Genomic DNA, 26,238 nt, shown 5'->3' on the forward strand with positions numbered 1-26,238 from the left:
TCTTTTTCTTTCTTTCTCTTTCTTTTTACGAGACAGCCGCGCGCTGCCTCGCTCGCCTGCGGGTAAAAACCAGCCTGCCCGGTTCACCACTGTAAACCGAACCCCGGGATGACTCCGAAGTTCTTCGAACACTTGCTTTTCCCACCCCCTTGCTGCCCTGAGCCAGCAGTCCCCCCGGAAGTCTGCTGCAGTCCGCTCTTGCCTCCTCCCAAGCCCACAACCGGCTACAACTCGTCCCGGATTCCCGCCTAGCACTCCCGCGACACTAGCCTGGGGGGGAGACCACTACTGCTACGGTTTACGCGGTAGAACTTACCTCAGCACCTCGGGCTCGGAGATGCCCAGGCGTGGAGCTAGACGCCTAAGCAGCCCCGACTCCATCGCGGCCCACAGCACTTGGCGCTCAAGGCAGCAACGCGACAAAACCCGCGCGCCAACGCCTAGCGGGCCAGTGAAGTGAAAAACCCCGCCCCCCGCCTCCCGCTGCCTCCGAATTGGTCGGGACGGATATTGAGACAGCCCACAAGTCAATCCTAGCATTCCTTCTGCGCATGCGCCTTAGTGTTTGCTCGGCGACAAGGCGAACAAGGACGAGCGACTGTTCCTTTCAACCCGTCCTTTTTGACAGATTAGTCAAACACTGCCTTTCCTTTCAGCAGTCTCTTTCCTGCCGCCGAATAATTCTCTGTTAATTTTGCCCAGTCCCACCCTTGCTTATAGTGAGACTGGCTACTATCCAGGCCCATCAATGTGGCGATAAGTGGTCACGTTCAATAAACACGCGAGACTTCGGTTCTTTAGAAACGGACCAATCGAGAAGTCCACAGCAGGCTCCGGGGCGGGGCTACGGTGGGCGGGGCTCGGAGGGGGCCGCAGCGTCACCTGACCGCGGGGAGGCTCCTCGCGGGTGGGTGCTGCTTGCTGCAGGCTCCAGGGAGTCGCCATGGTGAGTGCTGAGGGTCGCCAGCCCCATACGCGCCCCTTCTCTCGGGCTCTGTTGTCTTCCACCGCCCTGAAGCTCTGTGGAAGGAGCTGGGGGCCTGCAGTCCATTCGGGGATAAAACCAGCCGGTGTTGGCCTGCGGGATAGGGGACAGGCCAGCGAAGGCCGCAGACAGGCCTATCCGCGCTGCACTCGGGTGGGCGGCGGCTGGGGTAGGCGGCTGTGGCTCCGCGACCTGGCTTTCTCCGTGGGAGGCGGTCTCCTCGTGGAACCTCCGGGGGTTCGCAAAGGCTGGCGGCGGGTCTGAGTGGATTGGTCGCCGCCCTGCCTTGAAGGGAGTGCCGGGCCGGGCCGAGGAGTCCGACCGGGTTGTGAGGGTGTGCGCCGGGCCTGTGGCTCTGAGGAGGCGTTTGACCCCGCCCGCAGGCTGCTCGCTTCATGCTTCTACCTCTACGCGAGGTAGGGCTCTAAGCTCTTTCTCCAGCAAGAAATAGCCAAGCCGAGGAAGGGTGGGAGGGGGCGCTAAAGTGCCCCCTCTTTTCTCGGCTTCCAAGCCCCCTTCCACTACAGCGCTTGCCAGGGAATTCTAGGGGCTCGGGGATGTGAATTTCCTGGAAGGACTAGTGGCTCTCTGATCCCCCATTACTTATGATAGACTGAAAGGAGACTACTGTTTACTTTAGCATTGGTTCATTTTGTGCCCTGGCTCTCTCACATGTCTTCCCATTGGTGAAACCCAAGTATCCTACTCGCTAGCAAGTAGCTATTTTCTCCTTAGAATCCGTTCTCTGTGATGGCTGCCAGTCGTCCTGTGGCTGTTGGCCACTAGACTTGAACTTCCCCAAAATGTGAATCCTTGTGTCTAGTTTCCACAAGTTGACACTTGGCATTTTATCAGTACTTAACATAATTTACTCTGTGGAAGTAATGTTTTTGTGTGATGGTGTACTGCTGTTCGCTTTAGTGATCTCATTCATTTTATGTAGGCAGGTTTCTGTAAACTTGTGTGCTTGGCAAGAGTCATTAAATATGTAAATGTTTTATATACACTTTCAGATAGTAGGCTGTGATAGAATTTTTTTTATAAGATTCTAAGATAAGGACAATAAGAAATTAACAAGGAGGGAGTTGGGCGGTAGCCCAGCGGGTTAAGTACAGTAGTCGCTTCACAGAAGCGGTGAAGCAGATCTGCAGGTGTCTTTCTCCCCCCTTCTCTGTCTTAGCCTCCTCTCTCCATTTCTGTCTGTCCTATCCAACAACAATGACATCAATAATAACTACAACAATAAAACAACAAGGGCAACAAAAGGGAATAAACATATTTTTTAAAAAAACAAAAAAATTTAACTAGGATTTGACTGTTGCTCAGCACCTACTATATGTCTTCATTCTGTACTGGCTGAACCAGTTTGGAGCTGTGATTTAAGATGCATGGTCCTGTTCTCATTAGTTTTATTTGGAAAGGACTGTCTTTATTACTTGGACAAGTCCTTCAGTTCTTTTGGTCTCACTTTTGCATCTGAAAAACAAATGTTGGTCTCTTTGACCCTCTTGAGTTCTAAAATTCTAGCATCCAGTTCAGTTCATCAAAGCATCTTGTATGCCTTCTGTTGACCAAAACACAGTTGCTAGAATAGGTGGAAATAGTTACTTGTATCTAATGGAGACAGAATAGTGGTAACAGTACTAAGGGCTAGGCATGTTTTGAGCTTTATTTGAATCCTTTCATTTCTCATAACAGTTATGCAAGTATTCTAACCCCTGTTTGAATTTAATGACAACAGTTGCTTTTATTTGCACTTTAAAACTATCGCATCTGGAAGACTGTTTGACTTGTTCTTAAGTTAGATGGAGCTAATCACAAATGTTAATTTGATCATGATTCTGTAGTGGTACCATTTCCTCCAACCTATGTAGCTGATGTAGAAAGCCACTAGTAAATGAAAGCATGTTCATGTGTGGAGATACTGGTTACCCAATTTATTTGTTTCTGTTCTAAGGTATACTAGACAGGAAGGATATCAAGAAACTCCCTGTAGCAGTCATTTGTATGCCATCTTATAAGGAAAATGTGCAAATACATTTTATCTAACTATAGCTTCATCTCACTTATTTCTAAATTTTGTAGCCTACTTTCTAATAAGTCTTAATTTTCTATATTTCTGTATATCTACACTATTGCAAGGTATCTAGAGAAACGTTCATAAAGAAAGAACCTGACAGTTTGCTTCCAGTTTTATGGGTGCTTTACATAGTGTGGATATTTCAAATAGGTCAAATCATACAATATGTGATCTTTTGAATTTGGTTTATTTCACTTAGCATTTGGTTTCTAGGTTCAGTAGCATACCACTTATCAGTACTTCATTCATTTTTATCATCTGCTATGTCATTATTATACATACAGCATAATTTATTTTTCTGTTGATTCTTTAGTCTTTAATGAGTGTATACTGGAAACATTCTAAAACCAACTCTTTTGTTCACTTTGTGAATATTTATGAAGCATCTACTACTATATGTCAAGTGCCAAGAATATAAAAATGACTATTACTTATAATGTGATATAGCATATATGGCAGATTTACTAATTCTGCTTGATACAGAACTATTTTATTTTTTAAAATACTTATTTTAAAATATTCTCTTTAATTTTTTTAATTATCTTTATTTATTTACTGGATAGAGACAGCCAGAGATTGAAAGGGAGAGAGAGAGACAGAGACATAGAGAAACACCTGCTTCAACACTCATGAAGCTTTCCCCCTGCAGGTGGGGACTAGGGGCTTGAACCTGGGTCCTTGTGCATTGTCACATGTGTGCTTAACCAGCCCCGGGGAACTATTTCATTTTGCAAATATATTTTTACTGATGACAAAAAGAAGCATACCTAGATATATTTTGTGCTATAAACTGTAAATCTTCATACCTGAAATGTAAGGTACAATGTTTGTTAATGGTAATTATTTATAAGTATAATTCCAGATAATTATTTTTGTGCTGTTTAGTCTCTTGTTTTTTTTTTGGGGGGTAGTGTCAGTATTCTCATAAACTAGGTTTTTGATCTAATAGATTGAAATGCAGGTGAAAACTAATTTAGAGAAAAAGAACTTTTGAGATTTTGGTTAGACTATATCCATAACAGCAATTAAGTTGGTTGCATGGCAGTGTTTTGGTTGAATTTAGGGGCATAGTAACAGACTATAGGAAAACACTACTGCTTGTGTCTTTGAAGTCAGCGGGCAACAGGAGTGTTGAGTCATTTTCTAAGAAAAGAGAAATTCTCTATATACCTACTGTCCTCCTTTCAGAAATGTACTGTTAATTACAGTGACTGGATAAAACTCTGTTGAGAAGTTGACAAAGACTGATAGCTGGGTTTAAGAACTGGGATGAGCTTTATATGTCAATTTTAGGAAAGAACTATAGGAATAATAGAAATAACAGATTTGTTAGAAGAGAGTGTTAATGAGACATTAATGGAATAATTCTTACTTGCTAGCCTACAACACAGCAGTCACCTCAGGATGAGCAGGAGAAGCTCTTGGATGAAGCCATACAGGCTGTGAAGGTCCAGTCATTCCAGATGAAGAGATGCCTGGTAAGAATGATGATTAGGTAGCTCTTTCACAGACTGTGCATTCATTAGAATGCATCTGCAGAATTGTCTAAAGTCATATGGCAGCACTGCTTCTGATAAATCTAATCTTCAAGATCCACAAGCATTTGCCTTCAGTCCTACTTCCCAAGAGCACTTAGAGAAAGTTTAGCAAACATTTACTTGCTTTAATTTATGATTTAGGATTGTCTGCCTTCCCATCAGAATGCAAGCTTTATAAGGGCAAGAAACCCTGCATTCTGTTTTCATTGTATTATCATATCAGTGTTAAACATTATTTTAACTTTGCTGGTTTTACACCTCAAACCTGAGGATTACTTGACATGTAATGTATAGTTAATGAACATTTGCTGAACAAATGGATAAAAATGCTTTCAGTTTGAATTATTCAGGTTTTTTTTTTTATCTTGAAGGCTTTTCTGTCATAGTTTTCTCTCTTTTTTTGGAGTGTGCAGAAACTAGATTAAAACTTAGATTTACACTTGTTGATACAAATATATTGATATTCTAAAGGGTATAACCTGCATAGAAATTGTAGATTATTGGCATTAATACTTTAGAATTAGGAGCCAAGTGGTGGTGCACTTGGTTGAGTGCACATGTTACAATGCACAAGGACCCAGGTTCAAGCTGTAGGCCCCATCTGCAGAGGGAGAACTTTATGAGTGGTAAAGCAATGTTGCAAGTGTCTCTCTGTTTCTCTCTATACCTCCCCTTCCTCTTGATTTCTGACTGTCTCTATCCAATAAATAAAGATATTAAAAATTTAAAAAATACTGGGGGCCAGGTGGTGGCACACCTGGTTAAGCTCACACATTACAGTGTGCAAGGACCTAGGTTCAAACCCCGGGTTCCCACCTGCAGGGGGAAAACTTCATGAGTGGTGAAGCAAGGCTGCAGGTGTCTCTCTGCCTCTCTGTCTCTATCTCCTCCTCCCCTTTCAATTTCTCTGTCCCTATCCAATAATAAATAAATAAATAATTTTTAAAAAATACTTTAAAAGTAGAAGCAAATAGACTGATAATTCTATTATCAGGTTATAAATTGTGATAAGTACAATAATATTTCACCCTTTTAAGTATCATTTATCTATTATATTTCTTTCTTTGCAGGGAATTTGTTGGGAAAATGTTTGAGAAACTGTAGGATTGGAGCTTATCCTACTTAACGCCTGTCTTTCTATATATGAATAGTGTTTACTGCATATAAAGGAATTATTACATGTTAAATGGGATTGGTGGACATTGTGAAAAGGAAGACCTACTTACAAGGATTCTAGACATCTCTCAGGCATCTTTAATCTGTATCAAAGCTGTAGTCAAGATAGTATTTTGCTTCAGAAGGATCAGTATACAGCTTTCATGATTGTAGGCAAAATGTAGTTTCATAGTTGTTAAGGGTTGAAAAGATTATAGTTTTATGTTGTGAAGCTTGTAGGCCTAAAATATTTAAGACTTGCTAAGATTGGCAGCCCTGGTAAGGAATAATGTATTTATTTTTAGTAATAGCAAGGCAAAGTAAAACTAAATTTGATTATGTGAGTAAAGTAATTGAAAATGCTTTATGTTTTAAAAATAATTTATCCCTTGATAAAAAGGCTTACTTAACCAACTTAAATGCTGATTTAAATCAGACAATCTCATCAATTCTTTTGGTATCTCTGTAGGACAAAAACAAGCTTATGGATGCTCTGAAACATGCTTCTAATATGCTTGGTGAACTCCGGACTTCTATGTTATCACCAAAGAGCTACTATGAACTTTGTATCTTTTGAATATCAGAGAGTGAACATTTGACCATACTGTTTATTTTTCTATTGTTATTATTTTATTTATTTATTCCCTTTTGTTGTTCTTGTTGTTTTATTGTTGTAGTTATTGTTGTTGGATAGGACAGAGAGAAATGGAGAGAGGAAGGGGAAGATGGGGAGAGAAAGATAAACACCTGCTTCACTGCCCGTGAAGCGACTCCCCTGCAGGTGAGGAGCTGGGGGCTCAAACCAGGATTCTTACACTGGTCCTTGCGCTTGTGCCACGTGCGCTTAACCCATTGTGCTACTTACTGCCTGACTCCCTATTATTATTTTTAGAGATTTACCTTTAACCCAGTTTTCCCAACAACATTTGTTGAAGAGACTCTCCTTTGCCCCATTTAATACTCTGTGCACATTTGTGAAAGATTAATGTCCATAGGTATGGAGGAAAGATTTACCTTTATTTCATTAGACAATAAAGAAAGAGAAAGGTCACCATGACATGTGTAGTGCTAGAGATCAAACATGAAGCCTCATGCTTACAGGTCCAGACCTCGCTGTGTTACCACCTAGGCTGCCATATTTTTTCTTTTTTTTTTTTAATCTTTATTTACTTGATAGAGATAGCCAGAAAGGAGAATACAGAGAGGAAGAGAACTAGAGAGACACCTGCAGCACTGCTTCACCACTTGTGAAACTTTCTGTGTGCAGGTGGGGACCAGGGGCTTGAACCTGGGTCCTTGTGCATTGTCACATATGCACTCAACCATGTGTGCTACCACTTGGCCCCATATTTTTTTCTTGATGTAGATTATATTTTGCTTGCTCTCACTAAGATTTTGTGGTGTTATATTGTTCTTTATTTACCTCCATGGTTTATTCTCCATGGGGGAAAAATGTAGTTGGTTCTTTAATGTTTACCTTTACTTAATAAGGCTCTCAAATGGGAAGGTTCAAATGATTTGGTATTTCAGAAATCAGTAGTCATCTGATAAGCTACTTTCTTTTGTTTTTAATATTAATTTATTTTATTTGAGAGAAAACCGGAGCATTACTCTGACACGTGTTGGTTGGAATCAAACTTTGAACCTCATGCTTCTAAGTTCAGTGCTTTATCCACAGAGCCACCTCCCAGTCTGCTATGCTGTTTTTTGTGTGTATTTTATTTTCCCTTTTGTTGCCCTATTTTATTGTTGTAATTATTGTTGTTGTTATTGATGTTGTTGTTGGATAGGACAGAGAGAAATGGAGAGGGGAGGGGAAGATAAAGAGGGAGAGAGAAAGATAAAAACCTGCAGACCTGCTTCACCGCTAGTCACGTAACTCCCCTACAGGTAGGGAGCCAGGTGCTCAAACCGGGATCCTTTTGCCAGTCCTTGAGCTTTGCACCACATGCACTTAACCCACTGCGCTATCACCCGACCCCCGGCTGTTTTTTGTGGGTTTTTTTATCACTTTATTTCACAAGATGTTTTTTAAAAATCTTATGAAAGTAGGGAAAAACCTTAACAAATTCTATCTTCAATTAAGTATACTGTCTTTTTATAATATGGAGGCAGAGGGAAAGAGTGAAAAGACTACAAATCAGAACTTCCTTTACTGCAGTAAGGGCCAGGCTCCAACCAGGTTCTCATACATTAGCACACTGATAAGTGAATTATTCTGCCTGCCAGCTCTTTAGTATACTGTCCTTTTTTTTTTAAGTAATTATTTATTTTTTTATTATCTTTATTTATTTATTGCATAGAGACAGCCAGAAATTGAGAGGGATGGGGGTGATAGAGAGAGAGAAACAGAGAGATACATGCAGCACTGCTTCACCACTTGCAAAACTTTTCCTCTGCAGGTGGGGACCAGGGGTTTGAACCCTGGTCCTTACACATTGTAACCTGTGCACTCAACCAGATGCACTACCACCCGGCCCCTAGTATACTGTCTTAAAGACTAAAATTTTAAGATATCTAAGCAAAATTTAGTGTCTCTAGCAAGTTCCAAAGTATTGCTTAGGTTGGTTTAGCTTTGTTTGAATCCTTAATCATAATTAAAAGATATGGCTATTTCTGATGAACTACACTACTTAGAAGTCTACCTAACAGATGAATTTGCTAAAGGAAGAAAAGTGGCAGATCTGTATGAACTTGTACAATATGCTGGAAATATTATCCCAAGACTGTAAGTAATAATGAATATGAAATGAAGGGCCTTATATCTTCATTTCTCACAAGTTGCATACTTTAAAATCAGTAATTTTGTAAAGATTTTTTTTTCTTTTTTGACCTGGCTGTTGGGTGTTAGGTACCTTACAAATCTGGTGCTCACTGCTGCACTATTTCTGATCCTCTAAAGCTAATTTTAATGTTAATTTTTCCTATTTTTATTTTTTATTGCCACTAGAGTTATCACTGGGGCTCAATTTCTTCACAGCAGCCATTTCTCCTCCTCCTCCTCCTTTTTCTTCTTCTTCTTTTTCTTCTTCTTCTTTTTCTCTTTCTATTTTTATTTGACAGGACAGAGAGAAATTGAGAGGGATGGGGAGATAGAGAGGGAGAAATATAGGCATTTGCAGACCTGCTTCACTGCTTGTGAAGCATACCCCTGTAGGTGGGGAGTGGGAGCTTGAACCTGGGTATTGTGCATGGTGATATGTACACTTAACCGATTGTGCCACCACCTGGCCCCAGGTTAATTTCTTAATAAATTGAAATTAACATTTGCTAGATTTTTTTTAAAATGCTGTAGATTACAATTCATTTTATGTATATATAATTGAGGAATTTTAGATGTTATTTTGTTTGATGACTTTAGAATTATCAGTACAGTGAATATTCTCTTATCCTGATATGTCTAAGCATGATGATTGTGCAAAAGGGTCAGTGAGCAGTTACAGTTCAGTTCAGATGAGATTTCACAATGCAGAAGAAAACCTATCTCTGTCTTATTTGCTCACAAATTCTTGAGTTGAATATTTTTTTAACCAAATGTCTTCTCATAATTTTCCTAGTTATCTGTTGATCACAGTTGGAGTTGTATATGTCAAGTCATTTCCTCAGTCCAGGAAAGATATTTTGAAAGATTTGGTAGAAATGTGCCGTGGTGTGCAACATCCCTTAAGAGGCCTTTTTCTTCGAAACTATCTTCTTCAGTGTACTAGAAATATCTTACCTGATGAGGGAGAGCCAACAGAGTAAGTGATTTTCATTTGACTTAATTGTAAAATTGTAATATTTTCTGTTTAAGAATACATAAAAATACAGACAAGCATCTAGAAGAAAATATTAATTCTTACTGTTAGCCACTGGCATTTTATATATAAATTCTCTTCATGACAAAAAGCTCATCTTTGTAGTGGGATATAAAATGTCTTCAATAATTTTGGGGGCTGGGCGGTAGGTAGCTCAGTGGGTTAAGCGTACCTGGTGCAAAGCGCAAGGACCAGCTTAAGGATCCTGGTTCGAGCCCCCGAACTCCCCACCTGCAGGGAGGTTGATTTGCAAGTGGTGAAGCAGGTCTGCAGATGTCTATCTTTCTCTCCTCCTCTCTGTCTTCCCCTCCTCTCTCGATTTCTCTCTGTCGTATCCAACAACAACAGTAGCTATAACAACCACAACAAGGGCAACAAAGTGGGAAAAATAGCCTCCAGGAGCAGTGGATTCATAGTGCTGGCACCAAGCCCCAACAATAACCCCGTAGACAAAAAAAAAAAAAAAAAGTGGATTATTAGAATCCTTTCTTCCTCCCTCCCTCTCTCCTTCTCCCTTTCATTTCCCTTCCCTCCCTCCCTCCTTTCCTTCCTTCCTTCTTTCCTTTACTGGAGCATTACTGCTTCAGCTTGACTTCTCGGAGACAGAAATCTCTCACAGCACCAGAGCTTCCCTCAGTGTGGTGGGCACCAGGTTTGAACCTGGGTCTTGCCCATGAAAAAGCAGGTGCACTATCCAAGTGAGTGGTTTTGCTTACCCTTTTTTTTTTCATTTTACAACAATAAAACAAGGGCAACAAAAGGGAATAAATATAAAAACAAAGAACAGTGTGAGAAGAGAGTATTTATTGTGATTTGAGTTTCATTTTGAATATTTATTAAGGATCAGTGAAAATTTATGAAATTTAAAAATAACCTGTCCTCTTTTCTTATGAGATATAAATGGGAAGTCTGATTTTTTTTATTAATATGTCTTTGTTAAATAATACATTCAACATCATTTTAAGAGTTTAAAGATAAAGCTAAAGGTGTATTTTGATTTTTGTTGGTGGATTGTAAATCTCAATAGTATCAGTCTGTTCACTCAAAAAAATATTCTAGTTAAAAGCATGAAGTATTCTTAAAAGTATAGTTGGGGGGTCGGGCGGTGGCGCAGTGGGTTAAGCGCATGTGGCGCAAAGCGCAGGGACTGGCGTAAGGATCCCGGTTCGAGCCCCCGGCTCCCCACCTGCAGGGGAGTCGCTTCACAGGCGGTGAAGCAGGTCTGCAGGTGTCTATCTTTCTCTCCCCTTCTCTGTCTTCCCCTCCTCTCTCCATTTCTCTCTGTCCTATCCAACAACGAATTGCGTCAACAAGGGCAATAATAATAACCACAACGAAGCTACAACAAGGGCAACAAAAGGGGGGAAAAATGGCCTCCAGGAGCGGTGGATTCATGGTGCAGGCACCAAGCCCAGCAATAACCCTGGAGGAGGGAAAAAAAAAAAAAGTATAGTTAGGGGAGCATTTTGCCAGGCTTTTAAGGCTTTGTGAATTGGTGGAGTTGCCATTAAGAACAAAGCTTTAGACTCAGAGAAAGGAGTAGGGGAATGTATTTTGTCCCTTTAAACTTGTATTTAAATCTCCGTGATATTCTCTTCACTCTATTTTGTGTGTGTGTGTGTGTGTGTCCATTCTTTTTGAAACTGAATAATAAACCAATGAATCTGAAAGTGTCTTTTATAAATCATTGGTATATTAGAAAACTAAAAAACAAATACACAAGGGAGAAGGATACTATTTTGGTCCTGTAACTAAAATACTATGAATAAATACTTTCCATCTGTTTGTTTACAGTGAAGAAACAACTGGTGATATCAGTGATTCCATGGATTTTGTGCTACTTAACTTTGCAGAAATGAATAAGCTCTGGGTGCGAATGCAACATCAGGGACATAGCCGAGATAGAGAAAAAAGAGAAAGAGAAAGACAAGAGTTAAGAATTTTAGTGGGAACAAATTTGGTGCGCCTCAGTCAACTAGAAGGTGTAAATGTGGAGCGTTACAAACAGGTTTGTATCTCTTATCATCTTTTCTTAGGTCATGAGATACAGATGGAAGTCTTTTTTTTTTTTAATTCATTTTTTTGGTTAAATAATGCTACATCGGACCATTTTAAAATTAAATGTAACAGGTCAAGCTGTGGTGCTTTATGAATGGTGAAACATTACTGCAGATGCCTCTCTTGCTCTCTCTCCCTCCCCCTCCAATAAAGAAGAATAAGAAGAAGAATAAGAAGAATAAAATAAAAAAGAATAAAATAAGAAGAAGAAGAAAAGGCCACTGGGAATGGTAGATTCATGGAACAGGCACCAAGCCCCAGCAACAGCCCTGGGGGCAATAAGAAAAAAATAAAATATAACAAATAAAATGAAAGATATATTTTGAATTTGTGTTTTTGGTTTAGAATATTACCAGTATACCAATTTTCCCTAGACCAAGTATTACTTTATTATATTATATTGAGTAGAAAAACTGAAAAAGAACAACAAAACTAAAAAACCAAAAAAAGTACATGCAAGAACTAAAAATAAAAACCAAAGCTATAAAACATTTAGAACACGAAGCAAATTTTTATTTTTGTTTATTTTTTAAACAATTAAAAAATATTTTATTCATGAGAAATGATAAAAGAGAGAGAGATTGAGAGAGAGAGAGAGAGAACCAGACATCACTCTGGTACATGTGCTGTCAGGGATTGAACTCATGCTTGAGAGTCCGAAGCCTTTTCCACTGTACCACCTCCAGGACCACCAAAGCAATTTTTTATAACCTTGAATTAGGCAAAACTTTCTTAGACCACAAAAAGCAGAAGACAAGACAAAAATATTGATAAAATTTACTTTGTTCTAAGTCACTTTTACTAAAAAGAAACTTGAAATCTTTATTTAAAAAAATTTTTTTTACTACAAGTGATTTAATGGTAGTTTACTGGAATTTTTATTTAAAATTAGTTTGTAAAATTGGAAATTTTAATCTGGAAATGAAATATGAGAATGGTCTGGGAGATGGCGCAGTGGATAAAGCATTGCACTCTCAAGCGAAGTATGAGAGATAAATCCAAAGTGGAATGGCTTAGGATCTTGGAAATTATCTTTACTCTTTTTTGCTGCTGGAAATTGGATGGAGGGGTTCACACATAATACATATGTTCTGCTGCTGAGCTAAATGCACAGCCAAAAGTAATCTTTTAGGTTTTATGTATTTTACTTGTTTTAGATCGTTTTGACTGGCATATTGGAGCAAGTTGTAAATTGTAGGGATGCTCTGGCTCAAGAATATCTCATGGAATGCATCATTCAGGTAGGTGAGGACATTTATTTCATTTTTAAAAGAATTTATCTGTCATTGATTTTTATTATTTTGAATAAGATCTTGATGTACTAGAAAAACTGGTTCCTTGAATAAACAATTCCATTCTTCTGTTAGTAACTTGGTCTGTGTATGGATGAGTTTTGTACCCAAAAAAAAAAATTAAAAATCTTACTAGTTTGTGGTATATACATGTGGTATAGTTTTTATGTAGTCTTATATGATCCTTAGCGAAGTATTTCTGTAGAGGCATAAGTGTAGAGAGATTCAAAAGCAATGAGTTTGGGGACCAGGAGATGGCTCACTGAATACACACATCATTATGCACAAGGACCTGGGTTTAATCCCTTTGTTCTTATCTTCAGGTGGAAACTTCACAAGTGATAGAGCAGTGTTTTTGGTGTCTCTTCTCTTTGTCTTTCTCTCTCTCTTTTTTCTTCTTTCTTTCTGTCTCATCAAAAATAAAATAAAGGGGAGAAGGAATGGGGCTTAGGGGATGGTGCACCTGATTAAGCACACATATTACCAAGCATAAGGACCCAGGTTTGAGCCCTGCTGCCTACTTGTCTGGGGTCTGCTTCATAAGCAGTGAAGCAGGTCTGCTGGTGTTTTTCTTTCTCCCCCCCCCCCCCTTTTTCTTTTTACCAGAGCACTGTTCAGCTCTGGCTTATGGTGAGTCAGGGGATTGAACCTGGGACTATAGAGCCTCAGATATGAGAGTCTTTTTGCATAATCAATGCTATCTACCCTCCGCCCTCTCTATCGTCTCTTATCTTCCTGTGCTTCCTCAGTTTCTCTCTAGTAAAAAATTAGAAAAAGAAAGAAAGAAAAAAGAAAAGGGAAAAAATGGCCACCAAGAGCAATGGCTTCATAGTGCCGGCCCGAGTCCCTCGATAACCCTGGTGGCAATAAAAACAAAAAAAATGGGCTGGGTGGTGGCGCACCTGGTTGTGCAAGGACATAAGTTCAAGCCCCCAGTCTCGACCTGCAGGAGGAAAGCTTCATGAGTGGTGAAGCAGGGCTGCAAGTATCTCTCTGTCACCCCTTCCTCTCAATTTCTGGTTATCTCTATAAAGATACTTAAAAAATAAAAATTAAAAAAAATATAAAGTTGGGGGCAGAGGAATGGGCACCAGGAACAATGGAGTCCTGTAGGCATCAGTCCCCAGTGATAACCCTGGTGACCAGAGAAAAAGTAATGAGTTTATATTTTCCCCTAAATATGAACTTTAACATACCATGTGTAAATCTTAGTACATAAGATACATTATTTTACTTGTAGTAATTATTATTTGATTTTTCAGGTGTTTCCTGATGAATTCCATCTTCAAACTTTGAATCCTTTTCTTCGGGCTTGTGCTGAATTACACCAAAATGTAAATGTGAAAAATATAATCATTGCTTTAATTGATAGGTAAGTATTTACAATTCTGGAAAGCAAAAATGTTCTGACCTAGAAATAATAAGTTTAAGTCATTCTCATACATTATTCCTGTCATATTTTTACTATACTAGTATTTTTATTTGTAATATACAGTTCTGCTGGTGACTGTATAGCTAATGATGGAGTTTTAGCTTTGTGTAAAAGGCATGGAGCTACTGAGTATTTTAACTTATGCATTTAATTGGCATTTAAAGACATTTACAGTGGTCCAGGAGGTGGTGTAGTGGATAAAGCGTTGGATTCTCAACCATGAAGTTGTTGTTGACTGTGTTCAGTCCTCAGCAGCACATGTACCAGAATGATGTCTGATTCTCACTCTCTCTCTCTTCCTATCTTTCTCATGAATAAATAAATAAATTCTTTAAAAAAAAAAAAAACAAAGGTCAACAAAAAAAATTTTTGGAAGGGCGGGGAATAGCATAACAGTTAGGCAAGGAAACTCTTATGCCTGAGGCTCTAAAATCCCAGGTTCAGTCTCCCACACGACCATAAACCAGAGCTGAGCAGTGCTTTGATTAAAATAATAATAATAATAATAAAATAATGGAAGAATTTGGTAGAATGGGTGTTAGATCTTTGAAAGTATTATAGAACTCCTTAGTAGAGCTTTCTGAGTCTGGTCTTTGATTCCTGGGGAAATTTTAATTATCACTTAAATTTTAATGCTACAGTTTGGCTTTTTTAGACCATCTACAGATGGGTCAGACTTCGCAGGTGGTATGACTAAAAATGTGTCCACTTCATCTAGGTTGTCAAATTTATTTGCATAGAAAAGTTTATAATATTCTTGTATGATTCTTATTTTTTTATTTTCACCTCCATTATTTCTTGTAGTTGCTTGATTTTGTGTGTGTGTGTGTGTGTGTGTAATTTAATAGTAGTTTACAAGATTAAATAATTAAAGGGTCTTTCAAAAGGGCTATACCAATTTGCATTCTCACCAGCAGTATAGAAGAAACCCCTTTTCTCCACAACCTTGACAACATCTGTTGTTTTCTGTTTTGTTGATGTAAGCCATTCTCACAGATGTGAGAAGGGTCTCAGCGTAGTTTTTATTTGCATTTCTCTGGCGCCACTGAGTTGCAGGTGATGATATGATTCCGTCCTGACTTCCCTGGGCAGAAGACCTCAACCATGTATCCTGGAACCTCACCTCTCCAGAGTTCCTACCTGACTAGAGAAAGACAGAAATGGGCTGGGGTATGGATTGACCTGCCAATGTCCATGTCCAGCAGAGAAGCAATTAACAGAAGCCAGAACTCCCACCTTCTGCACCCTAAAAAGAATTTTGGTTCATACTTCCAGTAGGGGAGAAATAATAGGGGGAAGATGACCAGAGGGCTTTGAACTCCAACTCCATCATGACCAGGAGGGAGAAGAGAAAAAAAGGAAGGACATTCGGAATTAGCAGTAGGTGTGTGTGTGTGTGTGTGTGTGTGTGTGACTTGGAAAGGAAGAGGAGATGGAACCATGGGAAAGAAATGGGCAAATATAGACAGATAGTTATAGAAATAGTAGTCAGCCCATGTCTGTGACCTTGGGAGAGCTACTGTAGCTTCCAGTAGAGGAAATGGGGATACAGAACTCTGGTTGTGGGAATGGTGTGGAATTATATTCATCTTATAATTTTGTAAATCAATATTGTCACTAATAAAATAAAACAACAACAAAAATAGATGGTTATAGTTCCACACCACCAAAGTTCTGTGTGTACACACACACACTGGCAACCAATATAGTTTCATGAGGCCTTTTTGACCCTTTGTATCTCTAAAACATCAGTTATAATTTTACTTCTCATTTCTGATTGTTTCTAATTATAGCTTTCTCTGTTTTTTTCTTGATGAGTCTAGTAAGATTCATTATCTAGTCAGATAATTTCTGTATCTTTTGTATAACCTTTTTCATTAATTTTTGCTGCTTTTCATTATTTGGGGTTTGTATTTAGTTACTTTTGGTTTATTTGTTTTATTTGTTGCTCATTTTCTAGTTACTTCAGTTGTGATGTTAAAAGTAAGTTTAAGATTTAAGAGCAGTGAAGAAGGTTTGCAGGTGTCTTATCTTTTTCTCCCTCTATCTTCTCACCCCTCTCATTTCTCTGTTCTGTCAAAGTGTAAAGAAATGGCCACCAGGAGCAGTGGGTTCCTAGTGCTGGCACCTAGCACCAGTGATAACCCTGGAGGCAAAAGAGAAAGAAAGAAAGTAGGGGGACAGGATAAATACACATTAGAGTACAAAAGGACCCAGGTTCAATCCCCTGGTCCCCACCTACAGGAGGAGAGTTTCATAAGTGAAGCAGGGCTGCTTTCTCCTTCACTACCTTCTCTCCTTTCTATTTATCTTATTATCTAATAATAAATAAAATTTTTAAAAAAAGAAGAAAGTAAGTTTTATATCTCTATTCTTTGTCAATGTGGGCTTATACAAGTATGAAATTCCCTTAGTGTACTGCCTCTGTCACATTCCATAGGGTCTGGTGTCTCATCTCTTCACTATTGTTGGTTTTTGTATATATATATTTTTTGGTTTATTTTTATTTATTTCATAGAGACAGGGGAATTGAGAAAGGAGGGAGAGATAGAGAGGAAAAGAAACAGAAATGCCTGCAGCTCTACTATACCACTCATGAAGCTTTCCCCCTTCAGGTGGGGACTCGGGGTTTGAACTTGGTCTCCTTGAGCATTGTAATGTATGCACTTAACCAGGTGCACCACTGCCTGAGCCCTCTTTTAATTTATTCAACAAACAAAATGTTAATTTAAAGCATTTTAAAAAAATAATTAAGTCTTTTAAAATTATCTTTATTTATTGGTTAGAGACAGCCAGAAATCAAGAGGGGAGGGGTGATAGAGAGGAAAGAAAGAGACACATCTGCAACACTGCTTCACTCCTGCAGTTGGGGACTGAGAGCTTAAACCTGAGTCCTTGGGCATTGTAATGTCCACTAAACCAGGGGTACTACCACCTGGCCCCCAAAAGCATATTTAACCATGTTCATAACCACTAACCCAAACCCTGTATGTTGTGTATTCTTTATATTTCTATTTTTGTTGTAGCTTTTTAAATTATTATCTTTATTTATTGGATAGAGACAGAAATGGAGATGGGAAAAATAGGGAGAGAGACAGACACCTACAGCCCTGCTTCACCACTTGCAAAGCTTTCCCCTTGGAGGTGGGGATCAGGGGCTGGAACATAGATCCTTTCACATTGTCGTATGTGTGCTCAATCAGGTGTGCCACTACCTGGCCCCTCCAGTTTTGTTGTTTGTTTTGCTTTTATCCCCCAGAGTATTACTCAGCTGTGGGTTATGGCAGTATTTAGGATTGAGCCTGGGACACTGTAGCCTCAGGCAGGAAAGTCTTTTGCATAATACTACTGGCTGATTTTTAGATTCATACCATAATGGACTAAAAAGATAGTTTTTATTACTTAAGTAATCACATATTTACCAAGGTTCTGTATATATCCTAACATGTAGTCAGTCAGTCCTTGCAAGAATGGTCCATGTGCTCTTGATAAAATTAGAATAGCTATTCCTGCCTTTCAAGAGTTTTGATGAGATCATGACAGCCTTACCTGTACATGTCACTTACCTTCTCTAGCAGCCTGTGAAATATACATTCATTCTTTATTTTTGATGATTTTACTATTGATATGTTTTGGTGTAGACCATTTCATATTCAGGAATTGAAGTGTTCTCTCAGTTTTCTGTATGTCTATGTTCTGAACATTTCTGAAGCTTGGAAATTTTTCTGCTGTGATTCTCTGCTCTTTTCTCCTGGAATTTATTAGAATTTGGGCAGTGCTTCATTTTTTCCTAAGCCTTTCTTGTCCATTATCTTGGAATTTATAAAGTGTTTTTATTTTGTCCTCTGGCCCTAGTATTTCTGACTGTACATGAATGATTCTTCTCCCTAGGCTGGCATTTAAACTTGAAGTGCATTCAAAGTTTCTTTCATACACTGTAATGTTGGGTTTTTTTTTTTTTTTTTTTCCATGCTTTTCCTCTCCTTAAGTCTTTCAGTCTTTTAATATCTTTTTGGAGCTGATCTGTATCTTAAGTTGAGATTCTTTAATTACACAATGAATTTTCTTTCTTTTTTTTTTTTACTTTTATTTATTTATTTTATTTGATAGGACAGAGAGAAGTGTTAGAGGGAAGGGGGACAGAGAGACACCTGCAGCACTGCTCCACTGCTTATGAAGCCTTTCCCCTGCAGATGTGGACTGGGGGCTTGAACCCAGGTTCTTATGTATTGTAAAGTGTGCGTTTAACCAGGTGGCCACTGCCTGGTCCCTACAGTGAATTTTTTTCTAAATTCTTTCTCTAATAATGTCCTTTAGTTCTGTATATTCCTAGAGTTCTGTGTCATTTCTGTTTAATATTTTATTTATTTTGCCTTCAGGGTTATCACTGGGGCTCTGCTGACACTACAAATCTACTGCTTCTGGAGGCCTTTTTTTCCCCCCATTTTTATTGGATAGGACAGAGAAATTGGGAGAAGAGAGGGAGAAAGTAGACAACTGCAGACCTGCTTTGCTGCTTGTGAAGCTTCCCCCCGCAGGTGGGGAGTGGGGGCTTGAACGTGGATCCTTGTGCAGGTCCTGGCACTTATTACGATGTTTGCTTAATGGGGTATGCCAGCACCTGCCCCCCATTAATATTTTATTATTTTTTTAATTAATTTATTATTGGATAGAGACAGAAATTGAGAGGGGAGCATGAGATAAAGAGGTAAAAAGACACCTGCAGGAGTTGGGTGGTAGCACATCAGGTTAAGCGCAAATGGCGTAAATCACAAGGATCCCGGTTTGAGCCCCCAGCTCCCCACCTGCAGGGGAGTCGCTTCACAAGTGGTGAAGCACGTCTGCAGGTATCTATCTTTCTCACCCCCTCTCTGTCTTCCTCTCCTCTTTCCATTTCTCTGTCCTATCCAACAATGACGACATCAATAACTACAACAATTAAACAAGGGCAACAAAAGGGAATAAATAAATAAATAAATATTTTTAAAAAGATACCTGCAGCACTGCTTCACCACTCATGAAGCTTTCCCCCTACAGGTGGGGACCAGGGGCTTAAACCTGGGTCCTAGCACACTGTAATGTGAGCACTTAACCAGGTACACTACTGCCTGGCCCCTTTTATTTTTATTATTACTTATACCAGAGCACTGCTCAGCTGTGGTTTATGGTGGTGCATGGGATTAAACCTGGGACTTCAGAGCCTCAGGCATGAGAGTCTCTTTGCATAACCATTATGCTATCTTCCCCACCTTACTTTGTTTTTTAATGGGAAAGATGTGAAGAGAAAAAGACCACTGCTTATCTCTGACTTATGGTGGTGCTGGGAATTGAACCTGGCATCTCAGGGCCTCAGGCATGAAAGTCTTTTGTGTAACCATTATGCTGTCTCTCCAGCCTTCAATGACATTCCTTTCTATAGGCTCTGCCATGCTTTAGCTAAGTACTATTTCTTCTGAGCATTTAGCATTAGACTTCTGCTGTTGAGCCAGCAGGTGGCACTGTGGCACTCACTGTGTTGGATTTCCCTTTTCTTTATATATTTATTATATGTAGGGACTGAGGAGACTCCTAGTATGACAGGTGGCGATATTTATATCTGTGAGGTATAGGGTCTAGTAAGAGTGCATCAGCCTGTACCTAATAGCTGTGTAAGAGCTGTTTTCTTCTGAGTGTTTAGTGATAAAAAGCACCCTTAACTGGTCTGCCATCCTTGAGTTAGCTCCAGATTCATCAAATATTTCCATTGGGCTGTTGCGCTGAGCCCTATCAAATAAATATTCCTTAGAGTGGGGGAGTAGCCTGTTCACTGTCTCTGCATGACACCACTGCCAGTCCTTAGCCAGATTACTTCTCTGACACATATGTGAGACCTCATGAGCAATTTAGTATCCTGTTTCCCTCTGAAGTCTTTCCATTGGGATTAATTACCCCAGTACTGTGCTCTACCATTTAGCTGCAAAGATGGCTCCTGGGGCTGACAAATAATAGTGTGTCTTCTGTGCTAAGAATTTGCCCTTTTCCTTTTCTCCGATCAGTGAACACAAGCTTATTTACCTATTTTTGAGTAAATATATATATATTATTTTTTCCGCAGAATCCTAGTTATAGTTTAGTGGGATTTGATATGTTTTCTAGTTGCATTTTCTAGTTGTTTGGGGAAGTGAAATGCAGTTTCTGCTACACCGTGGGCATACTTTCAGAAGTCACCTAGAAATAAGGTATCATTAGCAAAACTTAAAAAAGAGAAAGAAGGGAGTCGGGCGGTAGCACAGCGGGTTAAGCGCACATGGCGCAAAGCACAAGGACCGGTGTAAGGATCCCGGTTCAAGCCCCCGGCTCCCCACCTGCAGGGGAGTCACTTCACAGGCGGTGAAGCAGGTCTGCAAGTGTCTATCTTTCTCTCCCCCTCTCTGTCTTCCCCCTCCTCTCTCCATTTCTCTCTGTCCTAACAACGATGACATCAACAACAACAATAATAACTACAACAACAATGAAAAACAAGGGCAACAAAAATGGAAAATAAATAAATATATAAAAAAAAAGAGAAAGGAGTTTTGAATTTATTGAAAGAAAGAACCAGAGCATCACTCCAGCATATGCAGTGGTCAGAGACTGAACTTAGAACCTCATGCATGCAGATTCCATGCTCTGCCCACTGGGCTCCCTTTTCAGCACTAATTCTATGCTATTTTTTTTTAATAAAGTACAGAAAAACATAAATAATAAAGTGTCAACTATGACCCCACTATTCAGATCCCTACATCTTTTAAAATAAATACTATTTCCTTTTTTAGATTAGCATTATTTGCTCACCGTGAAGATGGACCTGGAATTCCAACAGATATTAAACTTTTTGACATATTTTCACAGCAGGTTGCTACAGTAATACAGGTTAGTATGGCTTTTCTTTTAAGTTCTCAAAACTTTGACACTTCTCAGATGATAATTGTAACTGTTTACAACAAAGGCTATTGAATTACTTAGAATAACATTTATAACTTTCTTAACATTCCAGTCCAGACAAGACATGCCTTCAGAGGATGTTGTATCTTTACAAGTCTCTCTCATTAATCTTGCTATGAAGTGTTACCCAGATCGTGTAGATTATGTTGATAAAGTCCTAGAAACAACAGTGGAAATATTTAACAAACTCAACCTTGAACAGTAAGTCAAACAGATCTTTATAAGAAGCCTCATAAAACATTTATTTTGTCCCAGAATTTTTTTCCCTTATTCATTGGTTTTTAAAATGTCAACCCTTAGTTTGTTTTACACATTTGTTAGATTGATATTAATCAAGACAGAACATGGAAACCATTTATTAACTTGGTTGTGTACACTGATCAAATAATGACACTCATCCATAAGCAGTCTTTATAAACCAGTGTCTCTAAATCAGGTCTTTTTGTACACATGAGTAAGTTTTTAAGGAAAAACTATGAAGGAAAATAGTTTTGTCAAACAGTATTTCCACAAGACATGGTTTCTTACAGATGTTGTGAAAAAAATAAGTGTTTATGTGTATTTGAGTTATGGAAATTAAAGTGGTTTAAATATTTTTCTTTTTCTAGGGACGCCCTCAGCAGGTAGAAAAGTACATATTTTGTATGTGTGAAGCCCTGGGTGTGATCCCTGGCACTACATATGACTTTAATTTTTTTATGGGTCATTGCTAGGGCTGTGTCCTGACACTGTGAATCCACCACTTCCAATGGCTTTTTTTTTCCCCCAATTTTATTTGATATAACAGAGAGGGCGAGAGGGAGGAAGGCGGCATGGTGTGGGGGGAGGTAGATACCTATATCACTGTCATTTGCAAAGCTTTACCCCTGCAGGTGGGGACTGGGAATTCAAACCCTGGTCCTTGCATATGGTATGCTTAACCTGGCCCCTTATAAATCTGAAGCAGTATTTTTCTGTTTTGAGCTTTGGATTTTTTGTTTTTTAATAAGTTTTCAAAAGATATATTTATTAATGAGAGAGACAAGAACAGTGCTCCAAAGTATGCAGTACTAAGTGCTCAGGGCCTCATGCATGAAAGTTCTGCATCCCACCCACTGAGTCACTTCAAGAACTTTGATTTTGATACCTTCAAAGGAAACAATGTAACTCCTACATGAATCTTCCTTAACTATGTTGTTTTAGACCTGTGACATGCTCTAGTGGCCACTGTGGGTAAATCTGATCCTGTGCCCCTGGCCCCCCCACCACCACCACTGCCCTGCCTCTTATTGGCTTGTCCTCCACTGCTTTTGAACATGGAGTCAATCCAGGCATCACTTCACATATTACTCACAATTTCACCTCATATAACCTTTCCCATAACATCTTCTAGTAGTTTAACTGCATCAGGAAGATTTACTTGTCTTTTAATTTCTTTTTATTGCCCTTTTTCAGACTGCTCCCATTTTTCTAATAAACTGGAAAAGTTTATTTATCTTGAATGATAAATGTGAGAAATTTAAGTGACATCCTTATATCTTCCCTATGTAATGAGTTTTAAAGTAAAATTAGATAATTAGAAATCTCAATTCTAATAGTCTTCTAAAAACTTAAATATTCTTCAGTCTCCACAGAATATTCCTATAAACTACTACCTTAAACTCAAGTCTGCTTTTCCTTAATTCCTTGAGTATGATGTAGAAGAAATAGTACTTTTCTTTTTTGTTGACTTGCTCATTTTGCATGGACTGTGATCTACTTATTTTCATCATATAAATCATTGAAGTTGGTAGTACGAACATCACTGCCAGGTAAAATACTTTCCTTAGAAGTGCTAGCAGTTATTCTGTTCATGAGTCATATACTATTTTCTTTCTTTTTTTTTTTTTTTAACCAGAGCACTAGTCAGCTCTGGCTTATGGTGGTATGAGGGATTGAACCTGGGACTTGAGAATCTCAGGCATGAAAGTCTCTCCATAACCATTATACCCCCACCCTTGAGTCATATACTATTATGTCAGTAGAACATTAAAAATAAGTGTATTGCTCTTTGAAGGAGGTTACTGCAAAGTTTTATGAAAAAAGTACTATTTATATAGATAGGAAATTAATTTTACCCATTAATAAAATAATGCTTTTCTTTTTCTAGTATTGCTACCAGTAGTGCAGTTTCAAAGGAACTCACCAGACTTTTGAAGATACCTGTTGACACTTATAACAATATTTTAACAGTCTTAAAATTAAAACATTTTCATCCACTCTTTGAGTACTTTGACTATGAATCTAGAAAGAGCATGAGTTGTTATGTGCTCAGTAACGTTTTGGACTATAACACAGAAATTGTCTCTCAAGACCAGGTAAGATAATATCACCATGCTATTTTAGGAGAAAAAAGAAAATGTAGTTTTGGAGATGAACGGTAGTGCAGCAGGTTAAGCGCAGGTGGCGCAAAGCTCAAGGACCAGAATAAGGGTCCTGGTTCGAGGCCCCGGCTTCCCACCTGTGTGTGTGGGGGGTGTCGCTTCACAAGTGGTGAAGCAGATTTGCAGGTGTCTGTCTTCCTCTCCCTCTCTGTCTTCCCCTTCTCTCTCCATTTCTCTCTGTCCTATACAACAGCGATTACAACAATAAAACAAGGGCAACAAAAGGGAATAAATAAATAGATATTTTTAGAAAAGAAAAGAAAATGGGAGTTGGGTGGTAGTGCAGCGGGTTAAGCATAGGTGGTGCAAAGTGCAAGGACCGGCATAAGGACCCTGGTTTGAGCCCCCGGCTCCCCACCTGCAGGGGAGTCTCTTCACAAGCAGTGAAACAGGTTTGTAGGTGTCTGTCTTTCTCTCCCCCTCTCTGTCTTCCCCTCCTGTCTCTATTCCTCTCTGTCCTATCCAGCAACGATGACATCAATAACAACAATAATAACTACAACAATAAAACAACAGGGGCAACAAAAAGGAATTTAAAAAAAAGTTAAAAGAAAATGTAGTTTTGACTTTAACATCTTTTAAGATTTTATTTATTGTTTCTATATTATGAGAGAGAATGAATGAATAAATGAATGAATGTCAAGAAAAAGAGAGACAGGAATTAGAGGATTACTCATTCTAGTATAAGGTGGTGTGACAGATTGAACCTACAGCTTCTGGGGCCTCAGGCTTGCAATTTAGTGCTCTAGATCTAGCTATGTCTCCAGCCCTGTAATTGTGATTTTTAAAGATACATATTTTAGAAAGATACATGTGAAGGTGGAGAAGAAAAGTAATTTAATTAGAAGAAAAAATTAAATAGTTTTATTCATTGGAATAGCACAAAAAGGAATTTATGAAATAGTTGTAAGTCCACTAGAAGGAGAATAACCATTATTTATTAATAAATAGTGCATCTCTTTCCAGACTTTGTGTGTTTAAATATGCATGCTTTTTTTTGCAATAATAGGAATCATGTTACTTATACAATAGAAATTTATGCAACTAGAAACACTTTAGAGGTGGGGGGTAGATAGAATAATCGTTATACAAAGAGGCTCTCATGCCTGAGGCTCTGAAGTCCCAGGTTCAATCCCCCACACTACCATAAACCAGAGCCGAGCAATGCTCTGGTTTAAAATAATAAATAAAAATAGATAAATAAATAACACTTTTGACATTGACTTTACATGCTGATGATTTTATCCATCGAATTTCTGTGGCTCTCATTTTATAGGTGGATTCCATAATGAATTTAGTATCCACATTAATTCAGGATCAGCCAGATCAACCTATAGAAGACCCTGATCCAGAAGACTTTGCTGATGAGCAGAGCCTTGTGGGCAGATTCATTCATCTTTTGCGGTCTGATGACCCTGATCAGCAGTACTTGGTATGAATTAAATCTTAGGATATCTCATCAGGAGCTCCTAAGTGAAATAATATGTCATGTACATCAGATTGTCTAACATAATTTGTGGCCTTACAACAGGGCTGGGAACTTGTTTCCTGCCAAAGGCTATTTGGATATTTGTAACAGCATTTGGAGCATGTACAAAATTATCAATTTGAAAAATTTGTGCGAAATGTTGCTAAGAACAAAGCACTAATTACCTTGACAGGACCAGACTAACTTATTTTGACTTGTAGGCTGGGCCTTCCCCACCCGACACAGAAGGTTTTGAAAGAATTGAGTCTGAATAAGAGACTAAGTGGATTGCATAAACTCTAATATGAACCCACAGTTGTTAAGCTTTTGGAGCTTATGAGGCATAAGCTGCTTGCTCTAGTTTCGTCTGAAGATTTCTTTAGAATTGCAGAAAAGTCAGTCTTTAAATCATTCCATGATCATTATCTTTTTGAAATATATGTTGCTTTTAAAAATGTTCAGTTATTTATTCCTTATACTAAACCTTAAAGTACAAACAACAGTCATTAAGTTCAATTATATTGAATATACTTGTGTTTTCCATGGTTGCCACCTGAAAATGTGTGAAAAAAACTTTGACAATTTGCCTTCTCTCTGTAGAGAGAAAGCTTCACAAGTAGTGAAGTAGTGCTGCAGGTGTGGCTCTCTCTACCTCTCACTCCCCTCTCAATTTCTCTCTACCTGTTAAAGAAAAAAATATTTTTTAAGGAAATAAAAATTGCCTTTCCTTCATCCTTTATTTCTGATAAACAATCATAAAAGGTTCTCCTCTTAGCCTTAGTCCTCAGTAAATCTTCAAGAAATAAATAACACATTTCCTGAGTAGAAGTATTAACTACTGGATAATTTTTAAAATATTTTTATTTATTTATTATTGGACAGAGTTAGAAATTGAGAAGGGGGAGTTGGGCGGTAGCGCAGCAGGTTAAGCGCAGATGGTGCAAAGCGGAAGGACTGGCATAAGGATCCCAGTTCAAGCCCCCGGCTCCCTACCTGCAGGGGAGTCACTTTACAGGCAGTGAAGCAGGTCTGCAGGTATCTATCTTTCTCTCCCCCTCTCTGTCTTCC

At 38.8% G+C, this 26,238-nt stretch overlaps 2 protein-coding genes across 5 annotated transcripts in view; one reads left to right on the forward strand and one right to left on the reverse strand.

Moving 5' to 3' along the window:
- Positions 1-758, reverse strand: part of ORC6 (origin recognition complex subunit 6) — a 62,681-nt gene extending 61,923 nt beyond the window's left edge. For 2 of the 3 annotated variants that reach the window (XM_060185633.1, XM_007539500.3), the window contains exon 1: positions 317-752. In XM_060185633.1, the coding sequence (XP_060041616.1) occupies positions 317-540 (224 nt within the window). In that variant the 5' untranslated portion in view covers positions 541-752. Of the gene's footprint in view, positions 1-316 lie in introns of all 3 variants that reach the window. The other variant, XM_060185631.1, reaches the window with a different exon arrangement.
- A 108-nt stretch (positions 759-866) lies between these two features.
- The window catches only part of VPS35 (VPS35 retromer complex component), a 36,280-nt gene continuing 10,908 nt past the window's right edge, over positions 867-26,238 (forward strand). The window contains exons 1-12 of one of the 2 annotated variants that reach the window (XM_007539443.2): positions 867-946; positions 4,445-4,543; positions 6,228-6,324; positions 8,363-8,486; positions 9,316-9,498; positions 11,350-11,563; positions 12,771-12,854; positions 14,168-14,277; positions 21,132-21,228; positions 21,353-21,501; positions 23,429-23,636; positions 24,979-25,134. In XM_007539443.2, coding sequence (XP_007539505.1) covers positions 944-946; positions 4,445-4,543; positions 6,228-6,324; positions 8,363-8,486; positions 9,316-9,498; positions 11,350-11,563; positions 12,771-12,854; positions 14,168-14,277; positions 21,132-21,228; positions 21,353-21,501; positions 23,429-23,636; positions 24,979-25,134 — 1,524 coding nt within the window. In that variant the 5' untranslated portion in view covers positions 867-943. Of the gene's footprint in view, positions 947-1,365; positions 1,402-4,444; positions 4,544-6,227; positions 6,325-8,362; positions 8,487-9,315; positions 9,499-11,349; positions 11,564-12,770; positions 12,855-14,167; positions 14,278-21,131; positions 21,229-21,352; positions 21,502-23,428; positions 23,637-24,978; positions 25,135-26,238 lie in introns of those variants that run through there. The other variant, XM_060185634.1, reaches the window with a different exon arrangement.

This window comes from Erinaceus europaeus, chromosome 2, assembly GCF_950295315.1.
Source record: "Erinaceus europaeus chromosome 2, mEriEur2.1, whole genome shotgun sequence".
NCBI classification, from domain to species: Eukaryota; Metazoa; Chordata; class Mammalia; order Eulipotyphla; family Erinaceidae; genus Erinaceus; species Erinaceus europaeus.